Below are 18,299 nucleotides of genomic sequence, written 5' to 3'. Positions count from 1 at the left end.
AATCTCCTCAGGAGCCGCCAGACCCAGACCCCAGCTCACTTCATGGCGGCGGCAGCGTGCAGTTGCGTCCTCTCGCCCTTCTCATGAATATTCAATAAGGGGGTGGGGACTCCGGAGGGCTAATGCTTCGTATCATTGGCCAATGCTTCACGTCACTCCGGCAAGGCGGAACCCCCATCTGGGTATTGCGCGTGCGCACTTTGATGGAAGGCTGACGATCGCCGAGAACAAGGAACTAACCTGGGAGGGAGAGAGCCGAGAGAATCGATCTAATTCATTAGGGTTGGTGCTTCTCAAGTCAGTTCAGGTTGTCTGAATAAGCGGGGAAATTGAGAACTCACCAGCTTCTTTGCACCACATAAACCCTGCCTTTGTGAAACAACTGCTGTGTCTAGACTTAGGATAAGCCTCTAATAAACAGCTCCTCCCTTTTATTGAGAAATTACTGATAAGTGTTTTAATCAGGCAGTATTGGAAAGGAAGCAAAGCATGATTAAACATGATTTAGGCTCTGACACACAACAACTGGTTCAAATCTTGACTCCACTGTCTATATTAACCGCGAGAACATGATCAACCAACTTTTCTCAGTTTCCCTTTCTCAGTTGCAGGAAAAAAAAAGGAACAGTTAGATTACCAAGTAGATGATGCTTAAATTAACATACATGAAGAATGAAAAATCAGCAGGCTTCACTCAAGCCAGGATAGTGCACTGTATTTAAGCTTCATGATGGTTTATAAATCATGTGTTTGAGGGCTAGATCTCTAGCTTTAGAGAGTATAGATTCAGCACACACAAGGGCCAGATTTCCATCTTAAAGGCATGGTAGCACATGCTTGTAATCCAGTTTAGGAGTCAAGCAGAAAGATCCAGGTTCAGTCAGCCCTGTCAACAGCAAAAAAAAAAAAAAAAAGGGGGGGGGTCTGGAGACTTGGCTCTCAAGTGTTTACTTTCCATGCTGTAGGATTTGGGTTCTATCTTGGGTACTGCAGAGGAAAGGGAGGGGGAAAGATAGGAGTAAGAGCCACTGGGCCAAGGAATGTAAAGAATTTGGCTCCAGAAGCTGAAAAGGCAAAGAAACTTCCTAGGAAGCACCCGCCCTGCCAGGCCTGCCAAAGTTTTGGTTTCAGCCTATGCTGAAACTGTAAACCTCTTACCTTCACAACTGTGGGAAATAAACATGTTGTTCTAAGCCGGGAAGCTTGAGGCCATTTATTACAGCTGCACAGGAAATGAACATGCCTCCTAGCCCAGCGCTGTGGCTCCCCTGTGTTCTTCATCTTTGGAGAACCAGGTGTGGTATACATGTGTGTAATTCCAGCTCCTTGGAAGGCTAAGATCTGAGGATCTCGGTTCAAATCAATCATTGCCTGGAAAGTCTGTGAGACTCATCTCTGATTAACCATCAAAAGATAGGAAATAGAGCTGTGGTTCAAGTGATAGACAGAGCTCCAGCCTTGAGCAGAACAGCTAAAGGACCATACCCAGGTCCTGTTTTCAAGCCCCCAGTATCTGCAAAATAAAAACACTGGTTTGCCAAGATCTGAGGATATAACTCGGTGGATTCCATCCTCTTGCTTCCAAAAAGCAAGCAAGAAAAAAAGGAATGATGAACATTTCTACACTCAGAACAAAATCAAAATGACAAGTCAATTTCTGTGCAAACTACCTTTATTTATATAAAGAAAAAAAGTCCTCACGTTGTTAGAAAGCCACATTTCATAATGGCACTTAACGGTGGGAGATGGGGGCAGATCCCCTAGTTGGCCTCATTCCGGCCCCTCACCCCCCATGGACCATGCCGGTAGAGATGGCATGGTCGTGGGGACTCTCAGGGAAATCGGGTGGCAGGTCCCACTCCCACGCTCAGCGGGGAGGCTGGGAGGTGACTGGCAGTAGCTAAAAGAGGCACTTGAGACAGGATCAGGCTTGGCAAACGCGGGAGAGGTTCCGGACCCCGCCCCCTGCACCTCCTCGGGCTGAGGCAGGATCCTAAAGTTAAGGCTGGGGTTCTGCTTCTCCCCCTGGAGGTCAGGGCCGCATCCCCGAGGGGCAAGGGGTCCAGGTGCACGCAGCAGTAATCTCCGGGGAGGGAGGTCAGGAGCAGAGGCAGTCCGGCTAGCTTGTCTCCACGGGAAACGTCCTTCTGTCCCGTTAGACTTTATTCCTCTGAGGCTTCACCCTGGGGAAGAGCTGGGGGGGGGGGGGGGGGAGACGATCTTCAGACACCAGGAGCTCCCAGACCCTGGCTACCCCCTCAATCACCAGTACAGACAGGTAGTCGCGCCCCCGAGCATCGCCCCTGACCAACGGAAGCATCTAATTAGCATGAACCAATCAATGGCCAGGAAGGCCGCCGGTCCAGAGAAAGACTGAGCATCAACCAATCAACAGCCAGGAAGGCAACACCATTTCCCGCCCCTCACTAAGGTGGGCGTTTCCTCTCTGCCTCACGACCAATGATAGGCTCCAATCGCCCTTTTCCCTCAATAATGGGCTGCCCTCCCGCCCTCCTGCAGAGGGGGAGCCCAGGGTCCTGGGACCTGGCAAGCAAAGTCCCAAGCTCGTCGTTTTGGGATGGCATCTGCAGCCAGCTGCTGTCAGGAGCCTCCTCCCCGCCAAGATCTCCTCCAGGCTCACCCCGAAGTAGTTCCTGGGCACGTAGCCCTCCTGGCCGTGCAGCGCTGCCCACCACCAGTCCGTCTCCTCGGGCCCGTCCCGTCGCAGCACGGTCACTGACTCGCCCTCTCGGAAAGACAGCTCGTCCCCGAACTCGGCGCTGTAGTCCCAGAGGGCATACACTGCGCCGTTGTGCATCAACCCCATGTTCTGTTCCACGTCTGAAAAATCACGATCGGGATGTGAGAATGCAGCTGTAGGTCTGGGAACAGAAACTGGGCCAGGTCCACGCGGAGGGATGGGGACCGGGACCATGTCAGCCCCCGTAAGGCGAGGAACCCTGGCTCTTGACAATAGTCTGCACTGGCGCTCCGTTAAATCTCTACAGATTATGGCTCAAATTCATCAGGCTAGCTTCTCAAGAGGCTGAGATCTTGGGATTGTGGTTTAAATCCAGCCCAGGTGGGAAAGTCTGAGACTTTATCGCCAATTAAATTGCAAAAAGCCAAAAGTGAAGTTGTGACTGAAATGACAGAGCACCAGCCTTGAGTCAAAGAGGTAAGGACAGTCCAGGAGTTTAGCCTAGTGGTAGAGTGCTTGTGTAGCATGTACGAAGACCAGGGTTCGATTCCTTGGTATCACATAAATAGAAAAAAAATATAAGTGGTGCTGTGGCCCAAGTTGTAAAGCTCTAGCCTTGAGAAAGCCCAAGGACAGTGCTCAGGCCCTGAGTTCAAGGGCCAAGACTTGCAAAAAAAAAATGCTTTCAAAGAACTAAGGAACAGCATCCAGATCTGGAACTGCATAAATAAATATCTGGGCTGCATAAATAAATAACTCAATTACTTAACTTTTTTCTTTCTTTCTCTCTGTTTTTCTTTTCTTTTTTTTTTTTTTTGCCAGTCCTAGGGCTTGAACTCAGGGCCTGAACACTGTCCTTGGGCTTTCTACAGCACCATTTCGAGCTTTTTTCTATATATGTGGTACAGAGGAATCAAACCTGAGTCTTCGTGCATACTAGGCAAGCACTCTACCACTATGCCAAACTCCTGGCAAATTAATTTTTTTTTCTAGTCCTGGGCCTTGAACTCAGAGCCTGGCACTGTCCTTGAGTTTTCTCAAGTCTAGCATTCTACCACGTGGGCCACAGCACCATTTCCAGCTTTTTCTGTGTGTATGGTACTAAGGAATCGAACCCTAGTCTTTGTGCATGCTAGGCAAGTACTCTACTACTAAGCCATGCTCTCGGCCCAAGAGTACATTTCTTTTTTTTTTTTTTTTGCCAGTCCTGGGGTTGAGCTCAGGGCCTGAGCACTGTCCTTGGACTTTCTCAAGGCTAGAGCTCTACCACTTGAGCCTCAGCACCACTTCCGGCTTTTTTCTATGTATGTGGTACCGAGGAATCGAACCCGAGTATTCATGCATGCTAGGCAAGCACTTTAACCACTAGGCCAAACTTCCGGTCCCGAGTACATTTCTTTTTTTTTTGTATGTATGTGGTACCAAGGAATCATAGCCAAGTCTTCATGCATGCTAGGCAAGCACTCTGACCACTAGGCCAAACTCCTGGCCCCAGCCAATTAATTTTTTAAGCTGGGTGCTGGTGGCTCACACCTGTAATCCTAGATCCTCAGGAGGCTGGAATCTGAGGATTGTAGTTCAAAGCCAGCATGGGAAGGAAAAATCCCATGAAACTCTTATCTCCAATTAACCAACAGAAAGCAGGAAGTGGAGCTGTGACTTGACATTGTTAAGTGCTACCCTTGAGCAGAAGAGCTGAGAGATAGTGCCCAGGTCCCAAATTCAAGCCCCATGACCAACAAATAATAATAATAATAATAATAATAATAAAATCTACAGTGCACAAGTCGAAGAGAAGAGACTCTATGCACAGTTCTAGGCGTCATCTACCTTGTCCTTTCCACCTGGGACCCCATGATGCAGAGGGCCTCTGGAGAGATGAGGTACAACTCGGGCCTCTCTGCAAGTCACTGCGCAAGCCACTTCCCGGCAGCTTAGCCTGCTCACCTGCCAGGTGTGTGCAATGCTGCCGTTCCCACCTGCCCAGCCAGGTAGTGCCAGGCTGATGGTCCATCTGGAATCTACACCTTCCCAGAGCATCATCTACAGGTGTCCAGGTGCAGTCCCAGCCCCGATTCCACCCGCCAGGTGGGCGCCCCAGGCCCGTGGCACACCTGCCAGGTAGGTGGCACAGTCGGCATAGCCCTCGCGGTAGGGGTCGCACTTCTCGATGGCGGTGGCGCCGTCACTGAGCGTGGTGGCGAAGATGGCAGCCCCGTGCTGCACCAGCGCCGTGCAGATGGCCGTGTCATTGCAGGAGGCCGCACAGTGCAATGGGGTCCTGGGCCCGGAGAAGGGAGGAGGAACTCGTGAGAGCCCGGCCCTGGCCCCGCCCACCCACACCAGCCCCGCCCCGCCCACCCCGGGCGCATGCGCAATGCCAGCACGCTCACCAGCCATGGCTGTCGGGGGAATTGACGTTGGCGCCCGCGGCGATAAGGAAGTCCACGATGGGGTAGTTGGCGCCGCAGATGGCATTGTGCAGGGCGGTGATGCCCTCTTCGTTGGGTTGGCTAGGGTCGTTCATCTGGAGGACCGGAAAGGACAAGCCTCAGCCCTGCATCTGTCACCTCCCTCCCCTCCAAACCTCAGCCCCGCCCCTGTCACCTCCCTCCCCGCCGAAGGGCCCCTCACCTCCTTCACTGCCTGCTGCACCACGTCCAGCTCCCCGGTCAGCGCTGCGTCCAGCAGCAGCACCAGGGGGTTGAGGCGAGCACGCCGGGCCTTGCGTGGGGACCCCACCTTCCGCAGCACGGAGCGCATCTCCTGTGGGGCAGGGTGCGGGACTGACTCTGGCCACGAAGAGAGCCTGCCAGTACTGCAAACTCATGGAGGGGGCTGAGGCCTAGGGGGCCAGGGTCCTTCAACTCCCATCAGCCTCACAGCTCATGGGATAGGACAGATATGCACATCTAGATTCTGCTTGAAAAGGAAATTGGTGGGCCAGGAGTGTGGCCCAGGAGGTAGGGCACCTGCCTAGCAAGTAGAAACTCCTGAATTACCCACACAGTGCTCCCCCAAAAAGGGTGAATAGCATCTCTCTCTGTGCTAGTACCAGGGCTTAAACTCAGGGACTATGGTGCTTGTCCCTTAGCAGTTTCCAGTCAAGGTTAGCACTCTACCACTTAAGTCATAGCTCCCTTAAACAGCTTTTCGGTGGTTAACAATGAGTCTCCTTTCCTGCCTGCATTGGCTTCAAACAGCAATCCTCAGATCTCAGCCTCCTGAGTCACTCGAATTACAGGTGTGAAACCACCAGTGACCAGAATAGTTTCTGGCTGGGTTGCCTTGAGCTGTCCTTAGGCTATCATCCAACCCCCCTGGCTGTTACTCAAAGAAAAATAGTTCAGGGAATTGAACCATTTGTACATGGAGATATCTTTGCTACCTCTAGATGTTAGAACATATAGCAGTTTATTCCTACTCCTTACCATGCTTGGTGGCTGCTCTGGTGGGCTGCTCTGGGGTGGGGCTGGGGGTAGGATGGGTGCTGGTGGGGCAGGAGCAGGGGGCCCTGCCCTGGTTTCAGATCCCTCTGTGATGGACGACAGCTCTGGCTCTGGGCCCCCAGGCCCTGGCCCACCATGCCGGTGGAAGAGACGATTAATAATCTGTTGATACTGTTTCTTGTGGGTGGGGGGCAGGGCCACAGCGGGGCTCTGCTCCATGGAGCCCCTGCGTTTGAGAGGCCGAGGAATCTCAGCCAACACCCGTGCCACCTCCTCCAGCTCAGGGACTGACTGCGCCTCAGGTGGTAGAGCCGGTTGCAGCCTTGTGGGGCTGAGGGGCCGGGTCACTGTGCCTTCCTCTCCATCTCCAGCCTCTAGCACTGGTGTCAGCAGACCCTCAAGTTCCGGCTCTGGCTCCAGCTCAGTGGGGGGCTTGAGAAGGCCTGGCAGGAGCAATAGCACCATCAGGAAATGAACCCTCAAACCCTCAGAAGTCCCCCAGGACCTGCAAAACTTCTAGGACCTATGCCTAGTACTGTTGCTCTGTGACCTCAGGGGAGTCCTTGGCCTCTCTGGATTATTTTCCCTTGACTGTGAATAATATACAGTTATGATAACAACCATTTACTGAGCACTTAGGATGTATTTGATGCTTTACACGCTGTTTTGTGGTTTCTGTTGTTGTTGTTGGTTGTGGGACTTGAACTCTGGTCCCTGATCTCTTCAGCTCAAGGCTAGTGCTGTGGCTCCAGTGGTCCAGCGCTGGGTTTTTTCCTTATCTATTTTTTTTTGCCAGTCCTGAGCTTGAGCTCAGGGCTTGAGCACTGTCCTTGGACTTTCTCAAGGCTAGAGCTCTTCTGCTTGAGCCTCAACACCACTTCCAGCTTTTTTCTATGTATGTGGTACCGAGGAATCGAACCTGGATCTTCATGCATGCTAGGCAAGCACTTTAACCACTAGGCCAAACTCCCGGCCCCTTCCTTATCTATTTTTGGAGCCCAATATAACTTGGAATTTGTGATCTTTCTGTCTCTACCTCCTGAATGCCGGGATTCATAGGCATGTATCACCACAGTGTTTCTAAAACAGGAATAATTAACAACAACAACAACAATTCTTTGTGTTCCCATAATCCCTGTCATAATCCCTCAAGACAGATGTCATGACTGCCCCCTATAAACCTATCTGAGCAAAGGCTCAGATAAATTAGGTAATTTATCCTGAGTCACGCAGCAAGTTTGTGGTTAGAGAGACTCAACCTCCACTGGTTCAGATTTCACATTTATTAACTATTCTGATTAACACCGAGTGCTTATTGTGCATTGTCTAGTTTAAGGACTTGGTATGGTATAGTTTTAGTATCATAATCCAGTGTGGCCAATATGATCATTTCTTTTCCTCTTCTTTTTTTTTCTTCCTTTTTTGGTCAGTTGTGGAGCTTGAAGTCTGGGCCTGGGTGTTGTCCCTGAGCTCTTCAGTTTAAGGCTATGGCCCTACCCCTTGAGCCACAGCACCACTGATGGTTTTCTAGTGGTTAATTGGAGATAAGAGTCTCAAGGTCTTTAGTGCCTGGGCTGGCTTTGAACTGAGATCCTCAGATCTCAGCCTCCTGAGTAGCTAGGATTACACGCATGAGCCACTGCTCTCGGCCAATATGATCATTTCTATCACCCTGTACCTTTTACACTCAAAACTACTGAGGCCCAGAGAGGCTAAGTGATCTGCCTGAGGTCACACAGGATGGAATCAGTCAGTCTAGCTGCAGAGTCCCTGTTTAACTATTGCCCACCCCTGCCTAAGCTCCGGTGGCCTGGCTGTCTGCAGGGGTGCAGTCTGGAAGGAGCCTGGCTGTGATGGCTCCCCAGCTGCTCTGCCCTGATATCATCCATCCTCCCTCCAGCCCTCTGGAGGACCCTCTCGTTCCCCCATTGCCAACTTACCTTCATTCACTGGGGGCCAAGTCTGCTGGGGAAGCTGAGGACTTGGAGTTGGGGGCTGGGCAGGGGGCTGAGGCTGGGGAGGCACCTGGGGCTGGGGCTGGGGCTGGACTTGGGGCTGTAGGGGTGGTTGGGGCTGGGAAGGCAGCTTAGGAGGAGGTGCTCGGGAGAAGATGGGGGATCCGGGGAACACATTCCTGCTGGCTCCGTGCTCCCAGAAGGCATTCTGTAGCTTGAATATCATGCTGAGGGGGATGGGGCGCTGGCGTGGGGCATTGCGGGCCTGGGGGGTGGAGGGGGGCATGGGGATGCGGCTGACGGGCTGCCAGCTGCGGGGCAAAGTCCCCGAGGGCCCTGCAGAGCCCAGGGAGCGGCGGTAGCTGCCTACATCAGAACGCCGGTCGCTGGCCAGAGGGGAGACTTTGTAATTGCGGGGCAGGGTGGCACTCGTAAGATTGTCCTAGGGAACAGAAAAGAAGGAGAGGAGGTAGATGAGGCTTAGGTGGGAGAGAAGTAGGGGCAAAGGTGAGAAGGGGTGAGGTGAGGGAAACCCAAGGATGGAGGCGGAGGGCCCAGGAGGGCTGAAAATCCAGGATAAAAACTAATACAAGCCGGGAGTTTGGCCTGGTGGTGGAGTGCTTGCCTAGCATGCACAAAGACCTGAGTTCAATTTCTCAATAGCACATACACAGAAAGAGCTGGAAGTGGTGTTGTGGCTCGAATGGTAGAGAGCTAGCCTTGAGGAAAGCCCAAGGACTGTACTCAGGCCCTGAGTTCAAACCCCAGGACTGGCAAAAAAAAAAAAAAGAACAAAAACAAAACCTAATACAACCACTCTGTAAGGCAGTTTGGAGGTTCCTCAAAAAAGTAAAACTAGACCTTTCCTATGACCCAGCCATAGCACTCCTAGGCATCAACCCTGAGCATCCTAACCCAGGATATGAGGACACCTGCACTGCCATGTTCATCTCTGCACTATTCACAATAGCTAAATGATGGAAACAACCCAGATGCCCCACTACAGATGAATACAAAAAATGTGGTATATATATATATATACAATGGAATTCTACATAGCCAACAGATAGGATAAAATAATGGCATTTACTGGGAAGTGGATGAAACTAGAGCAAATCATGCTCAGTGAGATAAGCCAAGATCAAAGGAATAAAAGGTGCATGGACTCCTTGATATGTGGATATTATATCCAAACAGTACAAGAACTATGACTCAATATCCGGGGACCCAAAATCCTTGACATGATCTTGGAAATATAAATATAACTATATAGACAAATGGGATATATACTCTACAGACATAATGTTACGTTACATAGATGGATTTGTATCCATGACATACAAACTCTCAGCTTAACATTAATTTTGCTCTTAAATGTATGTGCCAGTGATTGCATACAGAGATGTCATTCTTGAATACTTATCTGTTAAGCTTCACATTTGAAATATGATGTAAAAAAATCAATGTGAATAAAATATCTTAAAAAACAACAATGAAGGACTTTCAGAAACTGACCCTGGTCTTGCGGACAGAGCCCCGCCCCTACCGAGCCACGCCCCCAAGCCTGGTCCAATCCGCTGACGTGACCCCGCCCTCCTCCTGGCATGGCCCCGCCCCTGACCTTGCCAGCCGCTCCCAGGCCGTCCAGGCTGCTCTCTCTCCAAGGCAACAGCTGCAGGCCAGGTGAGGCAGGCCTTGTGAAGACATCCAGGCCTGCGGGGCAGGGGGTGGGAGGACTCATTAGGACCGGGTGTAGTGGGGGGCGGGGGTCTCTCCTCAAGGTCCCCCACTCACTCTCCATCACTCACGTTCATAGCTGGCTGTCTGTGAAGATTTCTTCTCATAGGCCACATCCAGGTCGGACTCATTCCAGGCTTTTGGAGTGCGCCGGCGCAAGGTCAGGTCATCTGGGGGCATTTGCGCATGGACATGCTGGGCCCGGCCCCCCACATCGCCCCGCACCCCGCCCAAGTAAACCGTCCAGCTCACCTTGCGCACGCAAGGGCGGGGCGAAGGCGCTGCCACCCGCCCCCAGGAGGGCGCTCCCGAAGGCTGGCAAGTCATAGGCGGCGGCCGGGGGCCGTGGGGACGGTCCCCGCTCCGGGAAGAAGGCCTGGGGCCCCTCGGCCAGAGGGCTTCCGCGAGGGGAGCCCGCGCGGCCCAGGAAGTCGAAGGGAGTGGGGGGACCTTGCTGGCGGAGAGGGCCTGGCCCAGGCCGTGGAGAGGGCGCACGGCCAAGCGGGGCGCCCGTCCCCTCGAAAGCGCGGGACCGAGGCGAGGGGGCGCGGTCCAGGCTGCCATAGGCGTCCGGCTGCAGGTATAGAGGGGTGCGCGGCGATGACGGCCGGGCCTTGGGAGACAGCGGACTGTAGGGGTGTAGGGACGGGGCACTCTCAGAGCGTCCAAACTGGGCATCCGCATTGTCGGTGGTTGATTTCCGGGGGGACCCTCGGCTGCCAAAAGGCTCGGGGACCGGACTGGAGCTGTATCGGGGCATCTGCGGGGAGGCAGGGGTGTTAGGGGCCAAAGGGGACGTTAGTGAAGGAAATCAAGAGCGGTTATTTAAGGTCAATCCAGAGGTGTTGGTTGAGGGTAAGAATGTGGGCAGTGAGCCCAGCGGAAAGATGTTGAGGCTCTCATTTGTGTGACTCAGGAAAAGGCCCCTGGGGAGATAGAGATAGGAGGGCCAGCACTGGGAGCTAGTGGGGCTAAAACAAAACAAAAACTCAATGTTTTGGAGACCCTATCTTAAAATAACAAAACTAAACAGTGAGCTGGTGGCTCACCTGACTAGCTATTTAGGAGGCTGGGATTTGACCACTGCTGTTTGAAGCTAACCCAGGTAGGAAAAGTCTGTGAGACTCTTATTCCCAATTATCAGCAAAATGTTGGAAGTAGAGGTATGGCTCAAGTCATAGAATACTAGCCTTGAGTGAAACAAACAAGTGAGATGGCTGAGGCCCTGAGTTCAGTGCTGACACATAAAGACAAAACAATGACAAAACAATGACAAAACGCATTGTTGTAATTCCAGCTACTCAGGAAGGGGAGGCAGAAAAAAGTGTGACTTTCTGAGGCTGCTCCTGAGCAAAAGTTCAGAAAAATAAAGCAATAAAGCTCTGGGGACATGTCTCAGTTTTCAAGTCCGAAGTTCAAACTCAGTACTACCAAAGGAAACAAAGAAGTGAGCCTTTTCTTATGAAATAAATGTCCTCCTCCACTGATTCCCTCCTTGAGCACCCTACAATCTGCCCTCAAGTAACAGGAGACAACTTTGCCTAAGAGGGCCTGGGGCATAGGAAGAAGCTAGCTGGCTTTGGGGTCAGGGCGGGGATCAGGCTCACCCTGGGGGAGACTCCGGCCTGGGGGCCAAGAGGTGCAGGTGAGTCTGACCACAGGGATTCCAGCTGCTTGGTCAGTTCGTCCACCTTGGCGGCCGCCGTGTCCAGCTCCATCTGCTTTAGATCCATGTGTTTCATGGCCAGCGCTGGTCGGGCGGGCAGGAGTGAGGGTCAGGACCACGCCTCCTGGCAGGCCCCGCCCCTCGGGCCCCGCCCCCTGCCCCAGCTCACACTGGAAGTTCAGGTCCAGAAGGTCCTGGGCGCTCTGGAACGCCTCGCTGTCCATGGTGCCAGGCCGGAGCGGGGGCGCCTGCAAGGTGTTGGAGCGCATCATCTCAGACTCCGCCCCTCCTGATCCCACCCTCAGGAGACTCAGTGTGTGTGTGTGTGTGTGTGTGTGTGTGTGTGTGTGGCAGGGACGAAGAACGGGCCTGAGAAGCAATCAAGAGAGCCCCTGCCTTCCTCTGGAAATGTTCTGGCTCTGGGAAATCCCAAGTCCTTCAACGTTTGGTTCATACACAGCCTAGAAGACTCAAACTTGAAGCATAATAGTTGTGCCCCCTGCATTTGACTTGGAGTATATATAATGTGATTATAAACAACAAGAATCGGGCTGGGAGTTTGGACTAGTGGTAGAGTGCTTGCCTAGCATGCATGAAGACCCGGGTTCAATTCCTTGCTACCACATACATAGAAAAAAGCCGGAAATGGTGCTGAGGCTCAAGTAGTAAACCTCTAGCCTTGAGAAAGTCCAAGGACAGTGCTCAGGCCCTGAGCTCAAGCCCAGGACTGGCAAACAAACAAACAAAAAAGCAAACACGAATCACTAATGCTGTGCTGGGACATTGCCTTCTAGACCTATATTAAGTGCTTTATACTCAGTCATGGTCAAAATCACTCTTAACAGACACAAGAGTAAAGCTCAGCAACGTTTGTGCAAAATCACACTTGTGCTAGGCATGGTGGCACAGCCAGTGGGCCCAGCTACTCAAGAAGCAAAGAATGGAGACCAGAGTCCAAGACCACTGCGAAGCAAGTTGGGAGAATTGGAAAGACCCTACCTACCTAAGAAACTAAAAGCAAGAGTGGCAGAGCTGTCCCAGCCAGCCGGAAGGGGCAGGGCTTGGCCAGGCAGCCTGAACCCCTGCATTCAGTCTCTGGGTTTCACACCCAGATGGGACCTAACTTGTTTATACTTCATTGTCTCCACCAGGCTGGAGGTCAGGCTCACAGGAACACATTGTTTGAAGAAGGAACATGGCAGCCAAGGTGAAGGGGTGGGTAGGCAGTTGTGGTCACCAGCCTAGAAAGGGAGGGGGCCCCCTGGCCCCTGGGAAACCGGTCAAGCCAGCCCCAACCACATCCCCATGGCAGCCGCCACGCCCGCCAGTGCTGTCACCCCGCTTACTACACGACCTGGGCTTTGGTGGTGCAAGCGTGGGCAGCAGGCTGGATGGAACCTGTCGGTACTGGCCTCGTGTCTGGAGGCCACAAGATCAGAACCTGTTGAGGCTGATGCCTCCTTTAGGTGTATTAGGAGTGTGTGTGACCTTGGGTGATGAGTCCTCTCCACTCCTGGAGCCTCAGTTTCCCCATATTGAAAGGAAGCAAACTAGCTTTGGAGGGAAGGCAGGCTCTTCAACTTCTATTGCAGTTAGGCTTCATCCTGATTTTGTGAGGGCATGAGATACTGGCACCCCTCAGCTTGGGAGTCTAGAGTTGGGAAGTCGTGAGTCCAAAATTTTATGTTTGGAACGTTCTAGAATTCTCTATTGGTCTCAGTTGTCCTACCCTTTCCTCACTTTTGATCTATCCTAGGATCCTACCACACTGGAAGTTCAGAGAAGGGAGCAAGCAGCACACTGAAGGAGCCAAGGGTCAAGTCTGGCAGTACCCTGGCAGATCCTGACCAGCGTGCCTCAGTTTTCAAACGTGGAAATGGAGGACAGTCCACAGTTCACTCCACAGGACTACTGTTGAACATACATGTAGTTTCTTTCTGAGAAGGAAAATCTCAGTAAGTGGAGACTATGGGGCTGGGTGGGGTAGTGTATGACTGTAATCCCAGCATGTGGAAACCTCAGCCAGAAGATCCAGCTCAAGGCCAATCTTCATACACAAAATGAGACCTTGTTTCAAAAATCCACCAAATCACCCAGGCCCAGAGTTCATGCTCCACGACCGACCAAAGGAAAAAAAAAAATCCACCTCCCAAAAAGGCAAAAGAAAGTAGAAATAAAAACTCAGGGCTGCTGGGCACGGTAGCTCACAACTGTAATCTCAGGAGGCTGGGCTCTTACAATCATGGTTCAAAGTCAGCCCTGGCACTAAAGTCCATGAGATTCTATCTCTAAGTAACCACTAGAAAACTGGAAGTAGTGCTGTGGTAGTAAAGCGGTAGTCCTGAGCTGAAGAGCTCAGGGACAGCGCCCAGGCCCACAGTTCAAGCTCCATGACCAACACAACAAAAAACAAAAATCTCAGGGCTCTGGGGCATGCTGGCTCACCCCTGTAATCCCAGCTACATGGGAGGTAAAGATCAGGAGGTTGAGACCCCATTTCAATCAAAAGCCATGTATGGGGCTCCATATCTGTCATCCCAGCTACCAAGGAGACATAGGTAAGCGGATTGAGGTCCCAAGGCTAGAACAGGAAAGAACTGAAACCTTAACTGAAAAATACCTAAAACTGGGGGGCGTGGGGGGAGGCTGATCCCCACGGGACCACCAGGGGGCGCCCGGGTCCCGGCAGGGCGGGGCAGGGCGGGGCGGGCGGGTCCCCAGCTCCTTAGCTCAGGCCCCGGGAATGCGTGGCGGGTCTGGACAGGTGCGGGCCTCCCCGGGCGGAGCGCGAGGGCGGGGTTCGAGGGTGGCGTGGGCCGCGTCTGTTCCCAGGATCCAAGCTTACGACCCCAAATCTTCTTCCCTGGGATCCCTCCTGACTCCCCTCCTTCAGGCTCCTGTCCACCCCCTCAGGGTCCCCTTTCCCTCCCCACCTTGCCCACCTACTCTGCATCCCTGACAGGTTTTCTTTTTTTTTTTTCCCCCCCTTGGGGGAGGGGGGGCGGAGAAGGAGGGACTAAGGATGATCCCCGTGGGCTTCCTGGAGGAGTCGTCCTCGTCCTCCTCCTAAGGAACCAGGTCAGGGTTATCAGGCTAGGCTGGTAACACCCAGATTGGATTCCCTGTGGGTCACTCTATGGCTGGGAGAGGCCTCCACATTTTCTGGGACTCTATTTCCCGTGTGGACAGCTGTGAATGAGTTGGCAACTTCCCCCAGGCTGGACCTCTTACTTTGGACTGGTTGTGTTTCTCCTTACCTCATTCCCCCCCTGACTACAATGGGGAATTAGTACCTTTGCTTCCAAAGGTGTGAGGATTGGGTGACGTTATTTATGCAGTGCAAGAAACAAAGTTCACACGTCCAGGATTATTAATTATCGGCCTTCTTCCAGAGGCCATTAAGACAACACAATGGTGAGGGTTCACCACCCAAGGGCATTGTGTTGCCTTCTCTTTTCCCCTCTTCCTCTCCCCAAAAAAGGCTCTTTCAGCCCTGCATGAGTTCTGATGGTGGGAATCTCAGTTCTCTAGGTCCTTGGATCTCCGAGGCTTCAATTCCCACATTCATCTCTGCATTCTGGCCAGTGATCAATCATCTCCAAAAACTTGGGAGACCAAGGCAGGGAGAGCCATGGAAGATTCCAGACAGAAGCTGGCAAAAACCCAAGGTGTGGGTGATGTCTGTTTGCCAGCCTCAGTTTCCCCATTGGTAGGGAGGAGTCCCTTCCCTGGGGTCAGCAAACTATTAAAGGGAAAACTCAGAGCCCGCCCATGGGGCGGAGCCTAAGATGTCTTTAGAGGTACAGGATGCAGTCCTGCTTACCTGTCAGATCTGAACCGGGTATGGCCTGTGTTGGCGGTCACGGGTAGTATTTTTAATGTCATCTCTGCCTGTCACCAAATGCCCTTCACACCCAGACATACGCAAACATCCTGGGCTCATCTCCTCCCGTCCCTGCTCCCTTTTTAATCCCTGACACATGACGCATAGGGGTGGAGGGGTGTGGGGGAGAGGCCGGCCTGCCCCTGTCCGCCTCCAGCTGAAGGACAGACACACACCTCCAGAATTAGTCTCTACCCCTCCCTTATCTCCCACAATAATTCAGGTCAGACAGATGGGAGTGGAGGGTGACATTTCTCACCTCCGGGTCAGGCCCAGGAGCCCAGACGGGGGCGGTTGGAAAATGTAGTGGGAGGAGATGACTCCCAGCTCCCTTAGGGCCTTCAATCCCGCTGCGTGGCCCTCTCAGCCTCAGTTTACCCCTCCTCTGTGTGCAAGGCAGGCGTGCTCGGCACCTTCGCAGGCAGCCCGCATCCCACCCTGCCTTTCCAGAGCTCTGCCCTGGGCTCTCCAGAATGACCTCTGCAAACCCCAGCTCCTTCCCACCCCGGTGGGGCCACGCGAGGCCCGGTCCTCGCCAGGGGGCGCCCTGGGGCGGGCTCCCCTCCCCTGGTTAAGCAGGTCTGACGCCCCGGGTTAATGACATGTTGGGGTTCGCTCAGTGGCACCGGGGAGGCAGGAAAGCTGTCCCGGTTTCTCACCCCCCTTCCCCCATCCCAGGGCCGGAAAGCGGGGAGAACGTGGCGGCAGAGCCTCCGGGGGCCCCGGGAGACCCGAATTCCACCACCCCCGCCGCACCCTGGACTCTGACACTCCAGGCCGGCGGGGCCCAGACCAGAGGCCGCTGGCGGGAGGCCGGCGGGGGCGACCACCGGCTCCAGCCCCGCCACCATCTCTCCCCCCAGATTCCGAGATCGGAGACCCCAAAGTCACTCAGACCCCCGAGAGCCCCCAATTCAGGGCATTCCGCAAGCCTAGCTCCAACGTCTCCCCGAGATCAAGGGGGGAGGCCAAGGGGGGGCCCAGCCCCTCATTCTACAACTCCGGCATTCGAGCCCTCCCCCCTTCTCCCTCTATCCAGAAAAGCAAGTTTCCGAGCTGCCTCTTTCCAGGACATCCGCGCACCCCAAGATCTGCCCCGGGACCCCGTGTGGCGTCCCCGCCCTTCCCTCCTGAGGGACGCGGTGTCAGGACGCTCCGGGAGGCCGCTGGACCCCCCGAGGGTGGAACTCACAGGTCCGGGGCACCGGGGGGCTTGCTCCGGCGGCGGCTCGGAATCCAGCTGCGGGGCGCGGGGCGCGGGGCGGGGCGGGGTCGGCGCCGGGAACAGGTTAGACGACGTGACGGGCAGAGGGAGGCGGGCCCGCCGGGGGCGGGAGCCAGGGCGGCCCGGGGCACCTTGGGATTTGTAGTCCGGCAGGGGGGCGGGCCGCAGGCCGGGACACGCCCACGCGCCGACCCCCGAAGTCCTTTACACAGACGGGAAGGACAAGGCCCAGATCCTGGGGGCGACCCAGCCCGCGAGGCCCGCGGGAGGAGCTGGGACTCCTGCCGTGTCGAGATGCAGAATACCGGTATCTGAGCCACACCCTCCCCCCTGCCTCTCCTGGCTCAGTTTCCCCTGTCTGAGGGAAGATGTAGAACTTCACCAAACCGATACAAGATTGGAGGCGGACTCTTTCCAACCTCGGTAATCGACTGTACTTAGACCGTGAGCCTAACTCCTTGACAGGAGGAGGGACAGTTTGGATTGGGATAAGAGCCTAGGAAACTGCCCTCCACCGTGCGCCTGCCCAGCTCTGGGTAAAGTAATGGCACGGCACCCTTTTGACAAACAGTAAATTGCCTTGACGGAGGGGAGGGGGGAACTGGAGTCTGAGCCGGGCGCTGGTGGCTCATACCCGTAATCCCAGCTAATCGGGAAGTTAAGAATTGAGGATCACGGTTCAAAGCCAGCCTGGGAAGGACTCTTACCTCCAATTAACCACCAAGTGCAAGAGCGCCAACCTTGAGTCAAAAGAGCTGAAGGGCAGTGCGTGCCCAGGCCCTGAGTCCAAGCCCCACGACCGGCCGGACAAACGAGATGGGAGGAAACGCCCCCTTCTGTGTGCGTAGCGAAATCAGTCTCTGCTGGGCTCTCTCAGCCCCAACCAGCTCGGGTCGCTACAGGGTGTTCCAGCCGGAGCCCCTACTCGAGGCTGGCCTGCCGTCCCACGAGTCCCAGGGATGCGCGCCCAGCACCGCCCCGTCGGGGTCCTCCGGAGCCCGCGGGGACGGCTGCCGCCCACGGCCGGGAACGGTCTGGAGATCCCGGGAAGGGAGGGGCAGCCTAATACTGGAGTAAGATCCGAAATCTCGGCCGAGGCGGCGAGAAGCGGCTCTGACACACCGGCCAGGAATGCAGTCGGGTCACCCCGTCTCGCCGCCGTCCCGCGGCGGCTCCACCCTCCGCTCCACCGGGCACTGCCCCGATGAGAAAGAGCTCGGGCGCGTCCCGAACCCCGTCCACGTGCGGTTGTTTACACGCGTCTGGGAGCAGGGGAGGAGGCGATCTAGATTCCCACCCCGTCCCTTCCTCCAAGCCATGGTGTGGTTTCCCTCCAGCAAGAGACTGGGAGCTCGGGGGGGCGTCCCAGGAGCTCTGTCTGATCCACGAGCCCGGTCGGACCAACCCCGCATCCCTCCAGGCCAGTCAGCTCCCGGGCCCGAGGCTCCGCCCTGGATCCCGCAGGCCCCGCCTCCTGCGTTTCCCGCTCGGGGAGAGTCCGGGAGCCGAAACGCCCCCCACTCCTCCATTTCACATCTCTCACTCGAGACTTAAGTTTCCAAAGGCTTCGGAGCCTCCAACAGGGGGTGAAAAAAAAAGGCAAAACAAAAAACCCGTACCGCCGAGGGCACAGCCCTGCCAGCCAGGAGACTCACCTGGCTCTTGAAGGATTTCGGCCAAACC

The 18,299-nt window shown here is 54.5% G+C and overlaps 1 protein-coding gene and 1 long non-coding RNA gene across 3 annotated transcripts; one reads left to right on the top strand and one right to left on the bottom strand.

Annotated features, from left to right (window-relative positions):
- Nucleotides 1-1,660: 1,660 nt before the first annotated feature.
- Ppp1r13l (protein phosphatase 1 regulatory subunit 13 like) lies at nucleotides 1,661-17,435 on the bottom strand. Of its 2 annotated transcripts, XM_090322699.1 has the most exons (13): nucleotides 17,324-17,435; nucleotides 11,678-11,756; nucleotides 11,450-11,592; nucleotides 10,095-10,602; nucleotides 9,914-10,012; nucleotides 9,727-9,818; nucleotides 8,091-8,547; nucleotides 6,133-6,593; nucleotides 5,336-5,467; nucleotides 5,095-5,228; nucleotides 4,816-4,982; nucleotides 2,642-2,841; nucleotides 1,661-2,194 (listed from the first exon to the last, which is right to left on the bottom strand). In XM_090322699.1, exons 2-13 carry the CDS (start codon nucleotides 11,730-11,732, stop codon nucleotides 2,156-2,158), a joined length of 2,487 nt encoding a protein of 828 aa, XP_090178825.1. In that variant the 5' UTR covers nucleotides 11,733-11,756; nucleotides 17,324-17,435; the 3' UTR covers nucleotides 1,661-2,155. The 2 variants fall into 2 exon arrangements, with proteins under 2 accessions (XP_090178825.1, XP_090178824.1); XM_090322698.1 differs by lacking the exon at nucleotides 17,324-17,435 and having other exon boundaries at nucleotides 11,678-11,808.
- On the top strand, nucleotides 9,747-13,716 carry LOC150043711 (uncharacterized). The gene is made up of 3 exons (XR_016533420.1): nucleotides 9,747-9,788; nucleotides 9,922-10,002; nucleotides 13,265-13,716. It is a non-coding gene; the product is annotated as an uncharacterized LOC150043711 (long non-coding RNA).
- Nucleotides 17,436-18,299: the final 864 nt, after the last annotated feature.

Source organism: Megascapheus bottae, chromosome 31 (genome assembly GCF_031878675.1).
Source record: "Megascapheus bottae isolate mThoBot1 chromosome 31, mThoBot2.hap1, whole genome shotgun sequence".
In the NCBI taxonomy this organism is placed as follows: Eukaryota; Metazoa; Chordata; class Mammalia; order Rodentia; family Geomyidae; genus Megascapheus; species Megascapheus bottae.
Note: the sequence above shows the minus strand (reverse complement) of the source record. Positions and strands in the feature narration are given on the sequence as shown.

Excerpts from the sequence above, each read along its gene's own strand:
- Ppp1r13l (XM_090322698.1), bottom strand. The coding sequence starts at position 11,780 with ATGATGCGCTCCAACACCTTGCAGGCGCCCCCGCTCCGGCCTGGCACC. Across the intron at positions 9,819-9,913 it reads ACAGACAGCCAGCTATGAAC|GCCTGGATGTCTTCACAAGG; the intron begins GTGAGTGATGGA and ends CCTGCCCCGCAG. Across the intron at positions 5,468-6,132 it reads CAGAGCAGCCACCAAGCATG|GAGATGCGCTCCGTGCTGCG; the intron begins GTAAGGAGTAGG and ends CCTGCCCCACAG.